The sequence below is a fragment of the Rana temporaria genome, unplaced genomic scaffold (assembly GCF_905171775.1).
Source record: "Rana temporaria unplaced genomic scaffold, aRanTem1.1, whole genome shotgun sequence".
Lineage (NCBI taxonomy): Eukaryota > Metazoa > Chordata > Amphibia > Anura > Ranidae > Rana > Rana temporaria.
The window spans coordinates 1-22,576 of record NW_024404840.1 but is presented as its reverse complement, the minus strand read 5'-3'; the positions used below and the strand labels follow the sequence as shown (position 1 = coordinate 22,576).

The 22,576-nt window shown below is 55.2% G+C and overlaps 1 protein-coding gene across 1 annotated transcript; it reads left to right on the top strand.

Moving 5' to 3' along the window:
* Positions 1 to 6: 6 nt before the first annotated feature.
* TONSL (tonsoku like, DNA repair protein) lies at positions 7 to 17,093 on the top strand (the record flags this gene model as incomplete). The annotated part of the gene is made up of 19 exons (XM_040335082.1): positions 7 to 156; positions 568 to 682; positions 1,775 to 1,920; positions 2,206 to 2,358; positions 3,838 to 3,963; positions 4,252 to 4,426; positions 6,783 to 6,844; positions 7,453 to 7,542; positions 8,024 to 8,096; positions 8,185 to 8,348; positions 9,473 to 9,596; positions 9,882 to 10,801; positions 11,550 to 11,638; positions 12,355 to 12,511; positions 12,587 to 12,665; positions 14,219 to 14,514; positions 14,591 to 14,762; positions 16,379 to 16,548; positions 17,020 to 17,093. Coding segments are annotated over 19 exons (3,335 nt in total), but the record flags the coding sequence as incomplete, so codon positions are not given.
* Positions 17,094 to 22,576: the final 5,483 nt, after the last annotated feature.

Sequence of the window (22,576 nt, the reverse complement as noted above, 5' to 3'; positions counted from 1 at the left end):
GAAGATCTGTACCGAGCGAACGTTAACCTGGCGGGGATCCACCTCCGCAACGCCGAACATTCCAAGGCCATCCGCTGCTGGGAGGCGGCCCGGGAGTGCGCCCGGCGCATGCGGGACAAGCAGATGGAGAGCGAATGTTATGGCAGCATTGGCCAGGTGAGGGGGAGGGACTCGTCTGTACTGTATATCATACATGGGGGGGCCCCCATTGGCCAGGTGAGGGGGAGGGACTCGTCTGTACTGTATATCATACATGGGGGGGCCCCCATTGGCCAGGTGAGGGGGAGGGACTCGTCTGTACTGTATATCATACATGGGGGGGCCCCCATTGGCCAGGTGAGGGGGAGGGACTCGTCTGTACTGTATATCATACATGGGGGGGCCCCCATTGGCCAGGTGAGGGGGAGGGACTCGTCTGTACTGTATATCATACATGGGGGGGCCCCCATTGGCCAGGTGAGGGGGAGGGACTCGTCTGTACTGTATATCATACATGGGGGGCCCCCATTGGCCCCTCAATACTGATTGGGGGAGACGGTTCTCTTCATATCTTCTCTTCTCTCTCAGACTCTGCTCTCTCTGGGGGATCTCTCGGCGGGGAAGCGCTCACTGAAGAAGGCTTTTCGTCTGGGAAGTCTGCAGCAGTCGGATCGAGACGTCGTACGCCGCAACCTGAAATACGGTGAGATCGGCGGACAATGCGTTCCTGTCATCGGGGGTCTGATTGGTGACCGTAGTATTACCGTCCTCTGACTACAAGCTCCTCCCCCCCCCCCATCATACTGACCCAACATGGCCGCCCATCAGGGTGATGTCACCTTCTCACCCCTTTATATTCTGATTGATGACCGTCCTCTGACTACAACCCCCCCCCCATCATACTGACCCAACATGGCCGCCCATCAGGGTGATGTCCCCTTCTCACCCCTCTATATTCTGATTGATGACTGTCCTCTGACTACAACAACCCCCCCCATCATACTGACCCAACATGGCCGCCCATCGGGGTGATGTCCCCTTCTCACCCCTCTATATTCTGATTGATGACTGTCCTCTGACTACAACAACCCCCCCCATCATACTGACCCAACATGGCCGCCCATCAGGGTGATGTCACCTTCTCACCCCTTTATATTCTGATTGATGACCGTCCTCTGACTACAACCCCCCCCCCCATCATACTGACCCAACATGGCCGCCCATCGGGGTGATGTCCCCTTCTCACCCCTCTATATTCTGATTGGTGACTGTAGTATTACTGACCCAACATGGCCGCCCATCAGGGTGATGTCACCTTCTCACCCCTCTATATTCTGATTGATGACCGTCCTCTGACTACAACACCCCCCCCCCCAATCATACTGACCCAACATGGCCGCCCATCACGGTGATGTACCCTCCTCACCCCTCTATATTCTGATTGGTGACCGTAGTATTACTGACCCAACATGGCCGCCCATCAGGGTGATGTCCCCTTCTCACCCTTCTATATTCTGATTGACCGTCCTCTGGCTACAACCCCCCCCCCCCCCCCAAATCATACTGACCCAACTTGGCCGCCCATCAGGGTGATGTCACCTTCTCACCCCTCTATATTCTGATTGGTGGAGATGGACACTGACCATCCTGTAAGACTCGCACCCATCCCCCACAGTCACATTGACCCACCATGTTTTCCATAGGCCTCTCTCTCAGGACGTTGTACGTCAGACCGCCGGTGTCCTCCCGCCTCACATACACAATATATGTATCTGAACCTTCTGCTTCCTTCCAGCTATAAAGGGCTGCCATCTAGAAGAGGCATTATCAGAGCTTGTGGAGGAAGACCAGAGGGGGGCGCTACCGCTGTATGAGCAGCTTGGAGATCTGTACTGTAAAGTGTCTTGTTACAGCAAAGCCGTGGAGTATTACAAGCTGCAGGTGAGGACTGGTGGGGGGGGGGCGACCTGTATAAAAGGCTCAGGGTAAGAGGTGCAGGGGGTTAAATGGGGGGGGTGACCTGTATAAAAGGCTCAGGGTAAGAGGTGCAGGGGGTTAAATGAGATGGGGGGGGGGGTGACCTGTAATGGGCTCATTGTTGGAGGTGCGGGGGTGACTTCTAATGGGGTCAGGTGACCTGTAGGGGGCAGAGTTTCCAGCCTATCCTCGGCATGGGGTGGGTATGGAGTACCTCATACACGTCTCACTCTGTGTTCTTCTTTACAGCTCAGCTGTGCTCAGTCCCTGGGACGCCCGGACAGGGAGATGGCGGTCATTCACGTGTCCCTGGCTGCCACCTACACTGACCTGAGAGACCACAAGCATGCTTTGCTGCACTATCAGGCGGAGCTGGAGTTGCGGAAGGGCAATCCTGTGGAGGTAAGGGAGAGGTCAACCAGGGGTGGTTGTTGGGGAGGGAGGGGGGTGGGTTCTGGAGGCCAGTCACTACTTGCAGCAGGGATCTGTAAGTGGAAAACTGCAGTAAAGTAGAAGGCATGGGAAGAGAGAAAGGAGGAATGGAGATGGGTGACTTGCTCAGGGGAGGAATGGAGATGGGTGACTTCCTCAGGGGGGGAATGAGAGGGAAGAGGAATGGAGATGGGTGACTTGCTCAGGGGAGGAATGGAGATGGGTGACTTGCTCAGGGGAGGAATGGAGATGGGTGACTTGCTCAGGGGAGGAATGGAGATGGGTGACTTGCTCAGGGGAGGAATGGAGATGGGTGACTTGCTCAGGGGAGGAATGGAGATGGGTGACTTGCTCAGGGGAGGAATGGAGATGGGTGACTTGCTCAGGGGAGGAATGGAGATGGGTGACTTGCTCAGGGGAGGAATGGAGATGGGTGACTTGCTCAGGGGAGGAATGGAGATGGGTGACTTGCTCAGGGGAGGAATGGAGATGGGTGACTTGCTCAGGGAGGAATGGAGATGGGTGACTTGCTCAGGGGAGGAATGGAGATGGGTGACTTGCTCAGGGGAGGAATGGAGATGGGTGACTTGCTCAGGGGAGGAATGGAGATGGGTGACTTGCTCAGGGGAGGAATGGAGATGGGTGACTTGCTCAGGGGAGGAATGGAGATGGGTGACTTGCTCAGGGGGAGGAATGGAGATGGGTGACTTGCTCAGGGGAGGAATGGAGATGGGTGACTTGCTCAGGGGAGGAATGGAGATGGGTGACTTGCTCAGGGGAGGAATGGAGATGGGTGACTTGCTCAGGGGAGGAATGGAGATGGGTGACTTGCTCAGGGGAGGAATGGAGATGGGTGACTTGCTCAGGGGAGGAATGGAGATGGGTGACTTGCTCAGGGGAGGAATGGAGATGGGTGACTTGCTCAGGGGAGGAATGGAGATGGGTGACTTGCTCAGGGGAGGAATGGAGATGGGTGACTTGCTCAGGGGAGGAATGGTGATGGGTGACTTGCTCAGGGGAGGAATGAGAGAGAGGAGGAATGGAGATGGGTGACTTGCTCAGGGGAGGAATGGAGATGGGTGACTTGCTCAGGGGAGGAATGGAGATGGGTGACTTGCTCAGGGGAGGAATGGTGATGGGTGACTTGCTCAGGGGAGGAATGAGAGAGAGGAGGAATGGAGATGGGTGACTTGCTCAGGGGAGGAATGGAGATGGGTGACTCCTCAGAGGGGGGATGGAATCCAATGACTCTGGAAGATGAGAGGAGGAGGTGTGGCTTATTCACACTGGAAGGTGTAAGTGCTGAGAACAATGGTGGGCAGATTGGATGGAGAGTAGTGTTAATAGCCGGGCAGGATGGGGAAGGTCGGGATAATGACATTTTGGAGGGGATAATTATTTCTTGGAGAAATGACTTTTTTTCTTACAGTCTCCCTTCTTTTGCTGCAGGAATGTAAAACATGGCTGAATATGGCGATGTCCATGGAGGAGGATGGCCAGGGGTTGGAGGAGGCGCAGAGGTGTCTGTCCAGTGCCCTGAAATGTTCCCGAGAAGCGAAGGACTCGCAGCTCCAGGTGAGAATCGGATTCACGTCTGATGCTCCCTTCCATGTCAGTCCTGTCCCTTATCCTTGGTTCCTCTTGTCCTTCCTCGTCCCTTATCCTTGGTTCCTCTTGTCCTTCCTCACGGATTCGCGTCTGATGCTCCCTTCCATGTCAGTCCTGTCCCTTATCCTTGGTTCCTCTTGTCCTTCCTCACGGATTCGCGTCTGATGCTCCCTTCCATGTCAGTCCTGTCCCTTATCCTTGGTTCCTCTTGTCCTTCCTCGTCCCTTATCCTTGGTTCCTCTTGTCCTTCCTCAGAGAAAAGTCCTCCGCCAGCTCCTTGTGACGCAGCAGAAGTGGGCGTCCCCGGAGGCGGCAGATACGGAGGCCCAGCTGGCAGAGTTGTGTGGCGGGTCAGACAGTGAGAGCGAGGAGGAGGAGGTGGAGAGCAGTGAGCCCCTGCAGGAGAGCGACATCGAACTGTCCCAGAGTGGTGAGTCCCAACATGGCCGCTAAGTGTACCGGCCGCCATGTTTGTCTCTTCTGTGGGTCTTGCTGACTGAAGAGTGGAGACTTTTCTATGTGATGTTTGGGGGGTGTTCTTCCTCAAGGAGGTCTTCAGCCAGTTCTATATAATGCAGAGAGGGGAAATTTGGGGGTGTAGTCAGGACCTTGGATGAGATATGATCCGCCATATTGGGGGGCGTTCACAAGGTATTTGGTCCACATTTTGGGGGTGTAGTCAGGACCTTGGATGAGATATGATCCGACATATTGGGGGGCGTTCACAAGGTATTTGGTCCACATTTTGGGGGTGTAGTCAGGACCTTGGATGAGATATGATCCGACATATTGGGGGGTGTTCACAAGGTATTTGGTCCACATTTTGGGGGTGTAGTCAGGACTTTGGATGAGATATGATATACTATATTGGGGGGCATTCACAAGGTATTTGGTCCACATTTTGGGGGTGTAGTCAGGACCTTGGATGAGATATGATCTACTATATTGGGGGGCGTTCACAAGGTATTTGGTCCACATTTTGGGGGTGTAGTCAGGACCTTGGATGAGATATGATCTACTATATTGGGGGGCGTTCACAAGGTATTTGGTCCACATTTTTGGGGTGTAGTCAGGACCTTGGATGAGATAAGATCCGACATTTTGGGGGGCGTTCACAAGGTATTTGGTCCATATTTTGGGGGTGTAGTCAGGACTTTGGATGAGATATGATCCGCCATATTGGGGGACGTTCACAAGGTATTTGGTCCACATTTTGGGGGTGTGGTCAGGACTTTGGATGAGATATGATCCGCCATATTGGGGGACGTTCACAAGGTATTTGGTCCACATTTTGGGGGTGTAGTCAGGACTTTGGATGAGATATGATCCACCATATTGGGGGGGGGGGGGGCATTCACAAGGTATTTGGTCCACATTTTGGGGGTGTAGTCAGGACTTTGGATGAGATATGATCCGTCATATTGGGGAGGGGGGGGCATTCACAAGGTATTTGGTCCACATTTTGGGGGTGTAGTCAGGACAGTGGATGAGATATGATCTAGTATATTGGGGGGCGTTCACAAGGTATTTGGTCCACATTTTGGGTGTGTAGTCAGGACCTTGGATGAGATGTGATCCGCCATATTGGGGGGCGTTCACAAGGTATTTGGTCCACATTTTGGGGGTGTAGTCAGGACCTTGGATGAGCTATGATCCGCCATATTGGGGGGCGTTCACAAGGTATTTGGTCCACATTTTGGGGGTGTAGTCAGGACATTGGATGAGATATGATCCGCCATATTGGGGGGGGGGGGCATTACAAGGTATTTGGTCCACATTTTGGGGGTGTAGTCAGGACCTTGGATGAGATATGATCTGTCATATGGGGGGGGGGGCATTCACAAGGTATTTGGTCCACATTTTGGGGGTGTAGTCAGGACTTTGGATGAGATATGATATACTATATTGGGGGGCGTTCACAAGGTATTTGGTCCACATTTTGGAGGTGTAGTCAGGACCTTGGATGAGATATGATATACTATATTGGGGGGCGTTCACAAGGTATTTGGTCCATATTTTGGAGGTGTAGTCAGGACCTTGGATGAGATATGATCCGCCATATTGGGGGGCGTTCACAAGGTATTTGGTCCACATTTTGGGGGTGTAGTCAGGACTTTGGATGAGATATGATCCGCCATATTGGGGGGGCGTTCACAAGGTATTTGGTCCACATTTTGGGGGTGTAGTCAGGACTTTGGATGAGATATGATCCGTCATATTGGGGGGGGGGGGCATTCACAAGGTATTTGGTCCACATTTTGGGGGTGTAGTCAGGACTTTGGATGAGATATGATCCGTCATATTGGGGGGGGGGGGGGCATTCACAAGGTATTTGGTCCACATTTTGGGGGTGTAGTCAGGACCTTGGATGAGATATGATATACTATATTGGGGGGGGCGTTCACAAGGTATTTGGTCCACATTTTGGGGGTGTAGTCAGGACTTTGGATGAGATATGATCCGCCATATTGGGGGGCGTTCACAAGGTATTTGGTCCATATTTTGGGGGTGTAGTCAGGACCTTGGATGAGATATGATCCGCCATATTGGGGGGCATTCACAAGGTATTTGGTCCATATTTTGGGGGTGTAGTCAGGACCTTGGATGAGATATGATCCGCCATATTGGGGGGGCGTTCACAAGGTATTTGGTCCATATTTTGGAGGTGTAGTTGGGTCTTCTGGAGTTCCCGGCTCCGTGTATTGCTGGGATTGGAGTACATATGGCGGGTGGGATGAAGAAGAGATTAGTTGTGCGGGGGAATGAAGTAACTCTGTGTATTGCAGATGATGACGAGGATCTGGAGGGATATGAGAAGTCTGTTCCCGGGAAGAGGAGAGCCGTTCAGGTGAGCTCCAGGCTGATCTCATTCCAGCTCTGCATCGGGGAACTGGTATAGTGAGACTTTAACAATGGGGTGCTGACCCAGCTGTCCACTACCCTGCCTGTAAGATCGGCTACATCACTGGGGGGTCCCTGGAAGTGGGGATCTGATCGCTCTCTGGGTCCCCCAGTGACTCTTATGTTGAAGTGACCTCCATAGAGAAGAGCTTTGCCCTAGTCATCGGGTCAGCTTTTCTTTTCCCAGATAGACTGCATAGAAGGACCCGGGACAAGGTAGGTGGTCATGACCAGGAGGACAGGAGGGGTCTCTGTCTTTATGTCCCACAAGGGCAAGAAGAGGTTGTAGAGTTGTTCTCATTGGGTGTCACCTCTGGCAGAATTCATAAAGGCCACAAAACTGCTTCGGATAAATCACCCAGAGGAATTCTGGAACAGAATAATCTGGGGTGACCCACCTTCATCCTACATCAGTGGACACCGAGCCCCTTCATATCTTACTAGAGAGTTATACTGCCACCTTCAGGTGATGGGACAATGGGAAAGTGATTGGAAAATTGGGCTATACAGAAGGATAATGGGGTTCCTGAGTGACCGTTCTGTTTTATCCCTCAGTGGAACCGCCGCAACGAGAAGGGGGAGACCGTCCTACACCGAGCCTGTATCGAGGGGAACGCCAAGCTGGCCAAGTGTCTGCTGGAGAAGGTGAGAGACTTCTTTTATCTCAACCCCCACCCACTGCAAGATCACCCCGAGGTCTGTCTACATCACTCCCACACAGCTCTAGAAGTATCTCCCGGTACTTCCATGTCTGATGACCACTCATGCAATGTTCTAGAAGTATCTCCCGGTACTTCCATGTCTGATGACCACTCATGCAATGTTCTAGAAGTATCTCCCGGTACTTCCATGTCTGATGACCTCTCATCCAATGTTCTAGAAGTATCTCCCGGTACTTCCATGCCCGATGACCTCTCATCCAATGTTCTAGAAGTATCTCCCGGTACTTCCATGTCCGATGACCTTTCATCCAATGTTCTAGAAGTATCTCCCGGTACTTCCATGTCCGATGACCTCTCATCCAATGTTCTAGAAGTATCTGTCATATAATGACTGGTTGGTGGTGTGGGTAGACATGAGGCGGGACTGATAATGGCACAGTGATTTATTGAAATGCTCATTGCAGGGTCATCCTCTCAACCCACGGGATTACTGTGGATGGACACCTCTTCACGAAGCCTGCAACCATGGCCATCTGGGTGAGATATGTCATGTGACCTCTGTCCTCTCCTCTCCCCTCCCCTCCCCCCCCCCCCCCCCACTCACAGACCCTTGTCTTCTATGCAGAGGTTGTGCAGATGCTGATAGATCGAGGCGCCAACATCAATGATCCGGGCGGTCCGCTGTGTGAGGGGATCACACCACTCCATGATGCCCTGGCCTGTGGCAATTTCCAGGTGGCTCAGCTGCTGATCAATAGAGGAGCGTCCGTCACCCAGAGGAGTTCCAAGGTAAGGACCGCACCCTGTACGTTGTCCTTCACCGGTAATGACCGCACCCTGTACAGTGTCCTTCACCGGTAATGACCGCACCCTGTACAGTGTCCTTCACCGGTAACGACCGCACCCTGTACGTTGTCCTTCACCGGTAACGACCGCACCCTGTACGTTGTCCTTCACCGGTAATGACCGCACCCTGTACGTTGTCCTTCGCCAGTAAGGACCGCACCCTGTACAGTGTCCTTCGCCAGTAAGGACCGCACCCTGTACAGTGTCCTTCACCCAGAGCAATGCCAAGGTAACGACCTGTGTTGCTTGTATCTTTTTGGCTACTTTGCGGTAAAGCAAGGATACAAAAACCCCTGTATAGTATATTATTCTGCTTTTACGAAGCAAGAATGTTACAAATACAAACCAAATACAAACTAAATACAGTTGTTGGAAACCATAAAATGCATACAGAGTGTCGCACACAAATAACCTTTCCTAGCCAGTGAATAGTGCCAGTAGTATGTATGCAATAACAGCACACCTGAAATCACTCCGCTCCTGTTGTAGCTGGTCCACACTTCCTGTTGTAGCTGGTCCACACTTCCTGTTGTAGCTGGTCCACACTTCCTGTTGTAGCTGGTCCACACTTCCTGTTGTAGCTGGTCCACACTTCCTGTTGTAGCTGGTCCACACTTCCTGTTGTAGCTGGTCCACACTTCCTGTTGTAGCTGGTCCACACTTCCTGTTGTAGCTGGTCCACACTTCCTGTTGTAGCTGGTCCACGCTTCCTGTTGTTGCTGGTCCACGCTTCCTGTTGTTGCTGGTCCACGCTTCCTGTTGTTGCTGGTCCACGCTTCCTGTTGTTGCTGGTCCACGCTTCCTGTTGTAGCTGGGCCACACTTCCTGTTGTAGCTGGTCCACACTTCCTGTTGTAGCTGGTCCACACTTCCTGTTGTAGCTGGTCCACACTTCCTGTTGTAGCTGGTCCACACTTCCCTCCTGGAACAGGACTTCAGGCATTGGAAGGAATTATTTTTTTCTGTTGATCGGGTTTTCTTGTAGTGCAGATTTAGGGTCCATGTAAGATTGTGATATCCGTGGACTCTGTATGTCCGTCTGTCATGTCTCCATGTTTCTTCTCTCAGGGTGTGACCCCGATTGGCAGTCTGCAGGAATGGATTCAGATATACGGCAAACACTTGGACCAGGAGACCCGCGAGGACTGCAGAGAGACCGAGAAGCTTCTGCGTGCAGCTCTGGCGGGAAAAGGTATTGGAGATCCGGTATATAGATTGGGTGTCTGGGGGAGGGGGGGGGTGATTTGGGATATAGATTGGGTGTCTGGGGGAGGGGGGGGTGATTTGGGATATAGATTGGGTGGGGGGTGTATTAGAGATCAGGGCTATATTCGGTGCATATTCGGTGTTGGGGGGTGATATTTGGGAATGAGTGTTATGGGGTGGGTTATTCGGGTGGGGGGGGGGGGGGTTATTTGGTTTATTGCTCAGCTGGCGGCTCGCACTATACTGAACTTTTCCATTTTCTGCCTTCCAGTGGCTCAGACCCCCCAACCTAAAGGAGACCTCCAGGACAGTGAGCTCTTTGATGCCGAAGGATCTCAGCCTATGGCGCCCTCCAGGGGCGGTACCCAAGCAGAGCGGACTGCCGCTGACAGACGGACATCCTCTTCCAGGGGCAGTACCCATACAGAGTGGATGGGCAATGACAGACGGACTGGGGGTGACACACGGACATCCTCTTCCAGGGATCTGGAAGGCGAGGAGGAGATGTCCCCCTGCTGGACCAGCACCCAGATAAGCAGAGAGGAGCCCCTAGATGAGGAGGAGAACCTTCTCACCCCCCTGAAGCCAGTCAAGAAGAAAGCTCGATTTGCTCTCCAGAAGTCTACATCCAACTTAGACGTGACTCCGAATGAGGCACCTGACTCCCCCATCCCCTCCCCCCATCACCAGATTTCTGAGGGGGGCAAAGCGGCATACCAGAAAGCCATGCAGAGCCTGGGGAGTGCCAAATCCCGACTACTCAGCCAATCCATGGCTCAGCCGGATCTCCTGGCTGACGAAAGTTCTACCAAAGCGGCTCTGGTGCCATCAGAGGAATACCTGGGGGATGATTGGCTGGAAGATGACCTGAGAAGTGAATGTCGCTCCAGAAAAAGAATGCGCAGGTCTCCCTCCCCCATGGCGATGGAGGAGGTGGAGGAATCCAGTGATTGTGCAGAGGAGGAGGGGCCTGAGGAACGATGGAGGGACAAGCCAACTTCTCGTACCGTGTCATTGTCCCGCAAACGCTCAAGGCAGACCAAACTAACCCAGATTGTAGACAGAGCCATTGTGGGGCGTACCAAGAGCTGTCCGAAGAACGACGTCTCCGTTCCTCGAGTGATCAACACTGGCCGAGCCCTCAGCACTCCGGTGAACAGCGGACAGTTCCTTCTCTCCGCTGTCCCTCAGGTGCGTTCCTAGGAGGGGGTGGAGCCTGCCTCATACAAGCCCCTCCTTACATTGTAGTAATACAGTGAGGGGAGGGGCCTATTTTATACAGACTCCTCCTTACAATGTAGGGGGAGCCTTCCTCATACAGGCTCCTCCTTACATTGTATTTTTACTATGGGGGAGGAGACTTCCATACATTGGCACCTCCTTGCACTACGATGGGGAGGAGACTATTTTTGCCTGGCCCCTCCTTTCATAAAGAGGTGGGGCCGCGTTCTCCTTCCTATCTGGGAACACCGTGAACTCCATCTCCATTGTGACCTCCTGAAGCTCAGTCGGGGCTTTGGGGTGACCCCGATGTGATGGTGGTTTGGGGTGACCCCGATGTGATGGTGGTTTGGGGTGACCCCGATGTGATGGTGGTTTGGGGTGACCCCGATGTGATGGCAGTTTTGGGTGACCCCGATGTGATGGTGGTTTGGGGTGACCCCGATGTGATGGCGGTTTTGGGTGACCCCGATGTGATGGCAGTTTTGGGTGACCCCGATGTGATGGTGGTTTGGGGTGACCCCGATGTGATGGTGGTTTGGGGTGACCCCGATGTGATGGCGGTTTTGGGTGACCCCGATGTGATGGCGGTTTTGGGTGACCCCGATGTGATGGCGGTTTTGGGTGACCCCGATGTGATGGCGGTTTGGGGTGACATCATATTGCGGGGTGTTCAGTATGTCTCTTGTGAACTAATTTCCCTCTTTATTTCTTACAGATGCCAACAGTGACCCCTTCTCTGCCTCCACCAATGAGAGTGCGGGTCATAGTTCAGGATAACGTCTTCCTCATCCCCATCCCTCACAGGTAAGTGTACATGAGTTACATTGTGGGAAAGGGGGCGGCACTGTCTGCTCTCTCGTCTCCCTATACTGAGCAGGACAATCCGTAAACCTCTGTCGGGTCATACTGACGCCTACAGGAGGAATTGGTGGTACCAGAGACTTGGGTGTCTGAGGATCCTTGTCTTCTCCTCATCTTTCTGGCACTTTAGTCCATTTGGTTGTCTCTGCGATTCTGGAGGGTTAGAGCATGATGATGGGAGTACAGTACAAGACATGGGTCTCTCCCCTCCAGTCTTCTCCTGACGCCCCATGGTCTATGAATCCCCTTCCTGTGTCCTGTACAATGAAGATGGAGGGAATACAGTACAGGGCACAGGTCTCTCCCCTCCAGTCTTCTCCTGACACCCCATGGTCTATGAATCCCCTTCCTGTGTCCTGTACAATGAAGATGGAGGGAATACAGTACAGGGCACAGGTCCCTCCACTCGGATCTCCTTACTGATTGCATGGAGTGGGCGGGGTTTTAGGAGGGTACACATCGGTGGGCAAAGCTTGGTGTCCAATCACCTGAGGGCAGAGGCATATAACCCAAGGTCTATGAATATCTAGTCTTGTACTGCACTCCAAGATATGGAATTAACAGGGCAGAATTCCTGTTGTCATCACACATGGGCGGGGTGTATGTCTGCACAGCATTCTGATTGGTGTGGACGATAACGCGTTGTCTTCTTCCTCCAGTGACTGTGAGACTCGGGAGATCTCCTGGTTGGCTGAACAGGCTTCTCAGCGGTATTACCAAAGCAGCGGCCTGCGGCCCCGACTCACCCTGAAGAAAGAAGGAGCCTTGCTGGACCCTCAGGACCTCATTCTCTATGTCTTGCAGAGCAACGAGGAGGTAAGTCACTTCACCTTCCTGTCTGGCAGGTGGACAATAGATTGGAGAAGTCCTCATTTCAGGTTTGTATTTCAGGTTCTGGCCGAGGTCCATTCCTGGGATCTACCACCACTGACCGATCGCTACAAGAAGTCATGTCAGAGTCTTGGTGTCAGTAAGTGTTCATCTTCATAGACGGATCCTCTAGGATGTTCTTGGGACCGTTCTGCTCCACCAGCATGTTCTGGGGTCCGTTCTGCTCCTCCAGGATGTTCTGGGGACCGTTCTGCTCCACCAGGATGTTCTGGGGTCCGTTCTGCTCCACCGGGATGTTCTGGGGACCGTTCTGCTCCACCAGGATGTTCTGGGGACCGTTCTGCTCCACCAGGATGTTCTGGGGTCCGTTCTGCTCCACCAGGATGTTCTGGGGTCCATTATGATCCACCAGGATGTTCTGGGGTCCGTTCTGCTCCACCAGGATGTTCTGGGGTCCGTTCTGCTCCACCAGGATGTTCTGGGGACCGTTCTGCTCCACCAGGATGTTCTGGGGACCGTTCTGCTCCACCAGGATGTTCTGGGGACCATTATGATCCACCAGGATGTTCTGGGGTCCATTCTGCTCCACCAGGATGTTCTGGGGACCATTATGATCCACCAGGATGTTCTGGGGACCGTTCTGCTCCACCAGGATGTTCTGGGGACCGTTCTGCTCCACCAGGATGTTCTGGGTTCCGTTATGATCCACCAGGATGTTCTGGGTTCCGTTATGATCCACCAGGATGTCCTCGGGTCCATTCTGATCCACCAGGATGTTCTCGGGTCCATTCTGATCCACCAGGATGTTCTGGGTTCCGTTCTGCTCCACCAGGATGTTCTGGGTTCCGTTATGATCCACCAGGATGTTCTGTTATGATCCACCAGGATGTTCTGTTATGATCCACCAGGATGTTCTGGGGTCCATTATGCTCCACCAGGATGTTCTGGGGTCCATTCTGATCCACCAGGATGTTCTGGGGTCCGTTCTGATCCACCAGGATGTTCTGGGGTCCATTATGCTCCACCAGGATGTTCTGGGGTCCATTATGCTCCACCAGGATGTTCTGGGGTCCGTTCTGCTCCACCAGGATGTTCTGGGGTCCGTTATGATCCACCAGGATGTTCTGGGGTCCGTTATGATCCACCAGGATGTTCTGGGGTCCGTTATGATCCACCAGGATGTTCTCGGGACCATTATGATCCACCAGGATGTTCTGGGGTCCATTATGATCCACCAGGATGTTCTGGGGTCCGTTATGATCCACCAGGATGTTCTCGGGACCATTATGATCCACCAGGATGTTCTGGGGTCCATTATGATCCACCAGGATGTTCTGGGGTCCATTATGATCCACCAGGATGTTCTGGGGTCCATTATGATCCACCAGGATGTTCTGGGGTCCATTATGATCCACCAGGATGTTCTGGGGTCCATTATGATCCACCAGGATGTTCTGGGGTCCATTATGATCCACCAGGATGTTCTCGGGACCATTATGTTCTGGGGTCCATTATACTCCACCAGGATGTTCTGGGGTCCATTATGCTCCACCAGGATGTTCTGGGTTCCGTTATGCTCCACCAGGATGTTCTGGGGTCCATTATGCTCCACCAGGATGTTCTGGGGTCCATTATGATCCACCAGGATGTTCTGGGGTCCATTCTGATCTCCCTCAATGTGCTCTCTTGCAGAGGAGAACGATCTGGTACTGAAGGCTCTGGAGCAGCAGGAGGTCAGCACCTGCTTGTCTCTCTGCCGCTTGGCCCTGAAGTCGGTGGAATTGTGCCCCCTGCTGCGTGCGTTGAAGTTGCAGTCATCCTTACGCCAATTGCACCTGAGTGGGAACGTCCTGGGAGACGCAGATATGGAGGAGCTCTCGGCCATGCTCTGTACCATCCCCCACTTAACTCATCTCAACCTGTCCTGTAACCGGCTGACCCAGGAGGGGATCAGGAAGTTGATGCCGGCAGATGGGGGGCACTTTGAGGTAAGATTCTGATTGGTGGGAAACATTGGCCTTTGTCCTCGTCTGATACTCAGTGCATGGTTTGTCTTCTCTTTAGAAACTTGAGGAGTTGGATCTCAGCTTGAACCCTCTGGGGGATGGGCTGACACAACCTCTGGCCTCTCTGCTCCACCATTGCCCTGTACTGACCACTATCAACCTCCGGGGGTGCCAGCTCTCCGCCAAATTCCTGCAGCAATATCGCCTCCTGCTGGCAGACGCCTTCAGAGGTGAGTTCCTGAAATGTACTCCATATATGGCAAAAAGTCAGAGAGAGTTCTGTAGGTGGCTCCAGTCCCTATAGTCTCCTCTCCTCAGATCCAATCCCTATAGTCTGTTCTTCTCAGATCCAATCCCTATAGTCTCGTCTCCTCAGATCCAATCCCTATAGTCTCGTCTCCTCAGATCCAATTCCTATAGTCTCGTCTCCTCAGATCCAATCCCTATAGCCTCGTCTCCTCAGATCCAATTCCTATAGTCTCGTCTCCTCAGATCCAATCCCTATAGCCTCGTCCTCCTCAGATCCAATCCCTATAGTCTCGTCTCCTCAGATCCAATCCCTATAGTCTCGTCTCCTCAAATCCAATCCCTATAGTCTCGTCCTCCATAGATCCAATCCTTATAGTCTCGTCTCCTCAGATCCAATCCCTATAGTCTCCTCAGATCCAATCCCTATAGTCTCCTCAGATCCAATCCCTATAGTCTCCTCAGATCCAATCCCTATAGTCTCCTTAGATCCAATCCCTATAGTCTGTTCTACTCAGCTCCGGTCCCTATAGTCTCCTCAGATCCAATCTCTATAGCCTCCTCTCCTCAGGTCCGCTCCCTATAATCTCCTCAGGTCCTCTCCCTCTAGTCTCCTCTCCTCAGGTCCTCTCCCTCTAGTCTCCTCTCCTCAGCTCCTCTCCCCTCTAGTCTCCTCTCCCCAGCTCCGCTCCCTCTAGTCTCCTCTCCCTCTAGTCTCCTCTCCTCAAGTCCGCTCCCTCCTAGTCTCCTCTCCTCCGCTCCCTCTAGTCTCCTCTCCTCAGGTCCTCTCCCTCTAGTCTCCTCTCCTCAGCTCCGCTCCCTCCTAGTCTCCTCTCCTCAGCTCCGCTCCCTCCTAGTCTCCTCTCCTCGGCTCCTCTCCCTCCTAGTCTCCTCTCCTCAGCTCCTCTCCCTCCTAGTCTCCTCTCCTCAGCTCTGCTCCCTCTAGTCTCCTCTCCTCAGGTCTGCTCCCTCCTAGTCTCCTCTCCTCTGCTCCCTCCTAGTCTCCTCTCCTCAGCTCCGCTCCCTCTAGTCTCCTCTCCTCAGCTCCGCTCCCTCCTAGTCTCCTCTCCTCAGCTCCGCTCCCTCCTAGTCTCCTCTCCTCAGCTCCGCTCCCTCCTAGTCTCCTCTCCTCAGCTCCGCTCCCTCCTAGTCTCCTCTCCTCAGCTCCGCTCCCTCCTAGTCTCCTCTCCTCAGCTCCGCTCCCTCCTAGTCTCCTCTCCTCTCCTCAGCTCCGCTCCCTCCTAGTCTCCTCTCCTCTCCTCAGCTCCGCTCCCTCCTAGTCTCCTCTCCTCTCCTCGGCTCCTCTCCCTCCTAGTCTCCTCTCCTCAGCTCCGCTCCCTCCTAGTCTCCTCTCCTCCGCTCCCTCCTAGTCTCCTCCGCTCCCTCTAGTCTCCTCTCCTCAGCTCCGCTCCCTCCTAGTCTCCTCTCCTCCGCTGCCTCTAGTCTCCTCTCCTCCGCTCCCTCTAGTCTCCTCTCCCCAGCTCCGCTCCCTCTAGTCTCCTCTCCTCAGCTCCGCTCCCTCCTAGTCTCCTCTCCTCAGCTCCGCTCCCTCTAGTCTCCTCTCCTTGCGTACTGTAATCAGAGTTCTGGTCTCCTGTAGGCAGTGTCCACATGAAGAACATCTCCCTTTCCCATAATCCTCTGGGCTCCATTGGAGTGGAGCTGATCCTGAAGACTCTTCCTCATGACATCATCTCCCGGCTGGATCTCCAGGCTGTGACCACCGGGGAGGCCCTTATGGTTGAGTCTGTGGTCAGATATCTGTCTCAGGTAAGTGTGGAATCCCAGGATGGTGATCTTCTCCCTGCCGTCTCTTCTCACGGGGCTGATTAATTTTTCTCCTGTTTGTACCCACATCGAATACCCATCAATACCGGCCCTGCATCCGGACACGGGGGGGCGGCCCTGCATCCGGACACGGGGGGGCGGCCCTGCATCCGGACACGGGGGGGCGGCCCTGCATCCGGACACGGGGGGGGGCGGCCCTGCATCCGGACACGGGGGGCGGTCCTACATCCGGACACGGGGGGGCGGCCCTGCATCCGGACACGGGGGGGGGTGGGGGGCGGCCCTACATCCGGACACGGGGAGGCGGCCCTACATCCGGACCCGGGGGCGTCCCTACATCCGGACACGGGGCGGCCCTGGACCTGAATGCAGGGCGGTCCTCTTTCTGGGGACATGGCGGTCCTCCATCCAAATGTTATTTCTGATGACCCTTCTCATGTCTTTGTCTGGCAGGATGGTTGTGTCTTATCTCACCTGATCCTCTCCTGCAACAACCTCAGTGATGAGTCCGTACAAGACTTGGCCAGGTACCACTCAACACTCCTAGGTGTCCCCTTACCTGTAACTGAATTTTCCCTGACCTGTGTTGGGTCTCCCGGTGGAATGGTCTGTGTATGGTTGGTGACACTCGTCTCTCTCCCCTCCCCCCTGACCTGTGTTGGGTCTCCCGGTGGAATGGTCTGTGTATGGTTGGTGACACTCGTCTCTCTCCCCTCCCCCCTGACCTGTGTTGGGTCTCCCGGTGGAATGGTCTGTGTATGGTTGGTGACACTCGTCTCTCTCCCCTCCCCCCCTGACCTGTGTTGGGTCTCCCGGTGGAATGGTCTGTGTATGGTTGGTGACACTCGTCTCTCTCCCCTCCCCCCTGACCTGTGTTGGGTCTCCCGGTGGAATGGTCTGTGTATGGTTGGTGACACTCGTCTCTCCCCTCCCCCCTGACCTGTGTTGGGTCTCCCGGTGGAATGGTCTGTGTATGGTTGGTGACACTCGTCTCTCTCCCCTCCCCCCTGACCTGTGTTGGGTCTCCCGGTGGAATGGTCTGTGTATGGTTGGTGACACTCGTCTCTCTCCCCTCCCCCCTGACCTGTGTTGTGTCTCCCGGTGGAATGGTCTGTGTATGGTTGGTGACACTCGTCTCTCTCCCCTCCCCCCTGACCTGTGTTGGGTCTCCCGGTGGAATGGTCTGTGTATGGTTGGTGACACTCGTCTCTCTCCCCTCCCCCCTGACCTGTGTTGGGTCTCCCGGTGGAATGGTCTGTGTATGGTTGGTGACACTCGTCTCTCTCCCCTCCCCCCTGACCTGTGTTGGGTCTCCCGGTGGAATGGTCTGTGTATGGTTGGTGACACTCGTCTCTCTCTCCCCCCCCCCCTGACCTGTGTTGGGTCTCCCGGTGGAATGGTCTGTGTATGGTTGGTGACACTCGTCTCTCTCCCCTCCCCCCTGACCTGTGTTGGGTCTCCCGGTGGAATGGTCTGTGTATGGTTGGTGACACTCGTCTCTCTCCCCTCCCCCCTGACCTGTGTTGGGTCTCCCGGTGGAATGGTCTGTGTATGGTTGGTGACACTCGTCTCTCTCCCCTCCCCCCTGACCTGTGTTGGGTCTCCCGGTGGAATGGTCTGTGTATGGTTGGTGACACTCGTCTCTCTCCCCTCCCCCCTGACCTGTGTTGGGTCTCCCGGTGGAATGGTCTGTGTATGGTTGGTGACACTCGTCTCTCTCCCCTCCCCCCTGACCTGTGTTGGGTCTCCCGGTGGAATGGTCTGTGTATGGTTGGTGACACTCGTCTCTCTCCCCTCCCCCCTGACCTGTGTTGGGTCTCCCGGTGGAATGGTCTGTGTATGGTTGGTGACACTCGTCTCTCTCCCCTCCCCCCTGACCTGTGTTGGGTCTCCCGGTGGAATGGTCTGTGTATGGTTGGTGACACTCGTCTCTCTCCCCCTCCCCCCTGACCTGTGTTGGGTCTCCCGGTGGAATGGTCTGTGTATGGTTGGTGACACTCGTCTCTCTCCCCTCCCCCCTGACCTGTGTTGTGTCTCCCGGTGGAATGGTCTGTGTATGGTTGGTGACACTCGTCTCTCTCCCCTCCCCCCTGACCTGTGTTGGGTCTCCCGGTGGAATGGTCTGTGTATGGTTGGTGACACTCGTCTCTCCCCTCCCCCCTGACCTGTGTTGGGTCTCCCGGTGGAATGGTCTGTGTATGGTTGGTGACACTCGTCTCTCTCCCCTCCCCCCTGACCTGTGTTGGGTCTCCCGGTGGAATGGTCTGTGTATGGTTGGTGACACTCGTCTCTCTCCCCTCCCCCCTGACCTGTGTTGGGTCTCCCGGTGGAATGGTCTGTGTATGGTTGGTGACACTCGTCTCTCTCCCCTCCCCCCTGACCTGTGTTGTGTCTCCCGGTGGAATGGTCTGTGTATGGTTGGTGACACTCGTCTCTCTCCCCTCCCCCTGACCTGTGTTGGGTCTCCCGGTGGAATGGTCTGTGTATGGTTGGTGACACTCGTCTCTCTCCCCTCCCCCCCTGACCTGTGTTGTGTCTCCCGGTGGAATGGTCTGTGTATGGTTGGTGACACTCGTCTCTCTCCCCTCCCCCCTGACCTGTGTTGGGTCTCCCGGTGGAATGGTCTGTGTATGGTTGGTGACACTCGTCTCTCTCCCCTCCCCCCTGACCTGTGTTGGGTCTCCCGGTGGAATGGTCTGTGTATGGTTGGTGACACTCGTCTCTCTCCCCTCCCCCCTGACCTGTGTTGGGTCTCCCGGTGGAATGGTCTGTGTATGGTTGGTGACACTCGTCTCTCCCCTCCCCCCTGACCTGTGTTGGGTCTCCCGGTGGAATGGTCTGTGTATGGTTGGTGACACTCGTCTCTCTCCCCTCCCCCCTGACCTGTGTTGTGTCTCCCGGTGGAATGGTCTGTGTATGGTTGGTGACACTCGTCTCTCTCCCCTCCCCCCTGACCTGTGTTGGGTCTCCCGGTGGAATGGTCTGTGTATGGTTGGTGACACTCGTCTCTCTCCCCTCCCCCCTGACCTGTGTTGTGTCTCCCGGTGGAATGGTCTGTGTATGGTTGGTGACACTCGTCTCTCTCCCCTCCCCCCCTGACCTGTGTTGGGTCTCCCGGTGGAATGGTCTGTGTATGGTTGGTGACACTCGTCTCTCTCCCCTCCCCCCTGACCTGTGTTGGGTCTCCCGGTGGAATGGTCTGTGTATGGTTGGTGACACTCGTCTCTCTCCCCTCCCCCCTGACCTGTGTTGGGTCTCCCGGTGGAATGGTCTGTGTATGGTTGGTGACACTCGTCTCTCTCCCCTCCCCCCCTGACCTGTGTTGGGTCTCCCGGTGGAATGGTCTGTGTATGGTTGGTGACACTCGTCTCTCTCCCCCCCCCCTGACCTGTGTTGGGTCTCCCGGTGGAATGGTCTGTGTATGGTTGGTGACACTCGTCTCTCTCCCCTCCCCCCTGACCTGTGTTGGGTCTCCCGGTGGAATGGTCTGTGTATGGTTGGTGACACTCGTCTCTCTCCCCTCCCCCCTGACCTGTGTTGGGTCTCCCGGTGGAATGGTCTGTGTATGGTTGGTGACACTCGTCTCTCTCCCCCCCCCCCTGACCTGTGTTGGGTCTCCCGGTGGAATGGTCTGTGTATGGTTGGTGACACTCGTCTCTCTCCCCTCCCCCCTGACCTGTGTTGGGTCTCCCGGTGGAATGGTCTGTGTATGGTTGGTGACACTCGTCTCTCTCCCCCCCCCCCTGACCTGTGTTGGGTCTCCCGGTGGAATGGTCTGTGTATGGTTGGTGACACTCGTCTCTCTCCCCTCCCCCCTGACCTGTGTTGGGTCTCCCGGTGGAATGGTCTGTGTATGGTTGGTGACACTCGTCTCTCTCCCCTCCCCCCTGACCTGTGTTGGGTCTCCCGGTGGAATGGTCTGTGTATGGTTGGTGACACTCGTCTCTCTCCCCTCCCCCCTGACCTGTGTTGGGTCTCCCGGTGGAATGGTCTGTGTATGGTTGGTGACACTCGTCTCTCTCCCCTCCCCCCCTGACCTGTGTTGGGTCTCCCGGTGGAATGGTCTGTGTATGGTTGGTGACACTCGTCTCTCTCCCCTCCCCCCCTGACCTGTGTTGGGTCTCCCGGTGGAATGGTCTGTGTATGGTTGGTGACACTCGTCTCTCTCCCCTCCCCCCCTGACCTGTGTTGGGTCTCCCGGTGGAATGGTCTGTGTATGGTTGGTGACACTCGTCTCTCTCCCCCCCCCCCTGACCTGTGTTGGGTCTCCCGGTGGAATGGTCTGTGTATGGTTGGTGACACTCGTCTCTCTCCCCTCCCCCCTGACCTGTGTTGGGTCTCCCGGTGGAATGGTCTGTGTATGGTTGGTGACACTCGTCTCTCTCCCCTCCCCCCTGACCTGTGTTGGGTCTCCCGGTGGAATGGTCTGTGTATGGTTGGTGACACTCGTCTCTCTCCCCTCCCCCCTGACCTGTGTTGGGTCTCCCGGTGGAATGGTCTGTGTATGGTTGGTGACACTCGTCTCTCTCCCCTCCCCCCCGACCTGTGTTGTGTCTCCCGGTGGAATGGTCTGTGTATGGTTGGTGACACTCGTCTCTCTCCCCTCCCCCCTGACCTGTGTTGGGTCTCCCGGTGGAATGGTCTGTGTATGGTTGGTGACACTCGTCTCTCCCCTCCCCCCTGACCTGTGTTGGGTCTCCCGGTGGAATGGTCTGTGTATGGTTGGTGACACTCGTCTCTCTCCCCTCCCCCCTGACCTGTGTTGGGTCTCCCGGTGGAATGGTCTGTGTATGGTTGGTGACACTCGTCTCTCTCCCCTCCCCCCTGACCTGTGTTGGGTCTCCCGGTGGAATGGTCTGTGTATGGTTGGTGACACTCGTCTCTCTCCCCTCCCCCCTGACCTGTGTTGGGTCTCCCGGTGGAATGGTCTGTGTATGGTTGGTGACACTCGTCTCTCCCCTCCCCCCTGACCTGTGTTGGGTCTCCCGGTGGAATGGTCTGTGTATGGTTGGTGACACTCGTCTCTCTCCCTCCCCCCTGACCTGTGTTGGGTCTCCCGGTGGAATGGTCTGTGTATGGTTGGTGACACTCGTCTCTCTCCCCTCCCCCCTGACCTGTGTTGGGTCTCCCGGTGGAATGGTCTGTGTATGGTTGGTGACACTCGTCTCTCCCCCCCCCCCCCTGACCTGTGTTGGGTCTCCCGGTGGAATGGTCTGTGTATGGTTGGTGACACTCGTCTCTCTCCCCTCCCCCCCTGACCTGTGTTGGGTCTCCCGGTGGAATGGTCTGTGTATGGTTGGTGACACTCGTCTCTCTCCCCTCCCCCCTGACCTGTGTTGGGTCTCCCGGTGGAATGGTCTGTGTATGGTTGGTGACACTCGTCTCTCTCCCCTCCCCCCCTGACCTGTGTTGGGTCTCCCGGTGGAATGGTCTGTGTATGGTTGGTGACACTCGTCTCTCTCCCCTCCCCCCTGACCTGTGTTGGGTCTCCCGGTGGAATGGTCTGTGTATGGTTGGTGACACTCGTCTCTCCCCTCCCCCCTGACCTGTGTTGGGTCTCCCGGTGGAATGGTCTGTGTATGGTTGGTGACACTCGTCTCTCTCCCCTCCCCCCTGACCTGTGTTGGGTCTCCCGGTGGAATGGTCTGTGTATGGTTGGTGACACTCGTCTCTCTCCCCTCCCCCCTGACCTGTGTTGGGTCTCCCGGTGGAATGGTCTGTGTATGGTTGGTGACACTCGTCTCTCTCCCCTCCCCCCTGACCTGTGTTGGGTCTCCCGGTGGAATGGTCTGTGTATGGTTGGTGACACTCGTCTCTCTCCCCCCCCCCCTGACCTGTGTTGGGTCTCCCGGTGGAATGGTCTGTGTATGGTTGGTGACACTCGTCTCTCTCCCCTCCCCCCTGACCTGTGTTGGGTCTCCCGGTGGAATGGTCTGTGTATGGTTGGTGACACTCGTCTCTCTCCCCTCCCCCCTGACCTGTGTTGGGTCTCCCGGTGGAATGGTCTGTG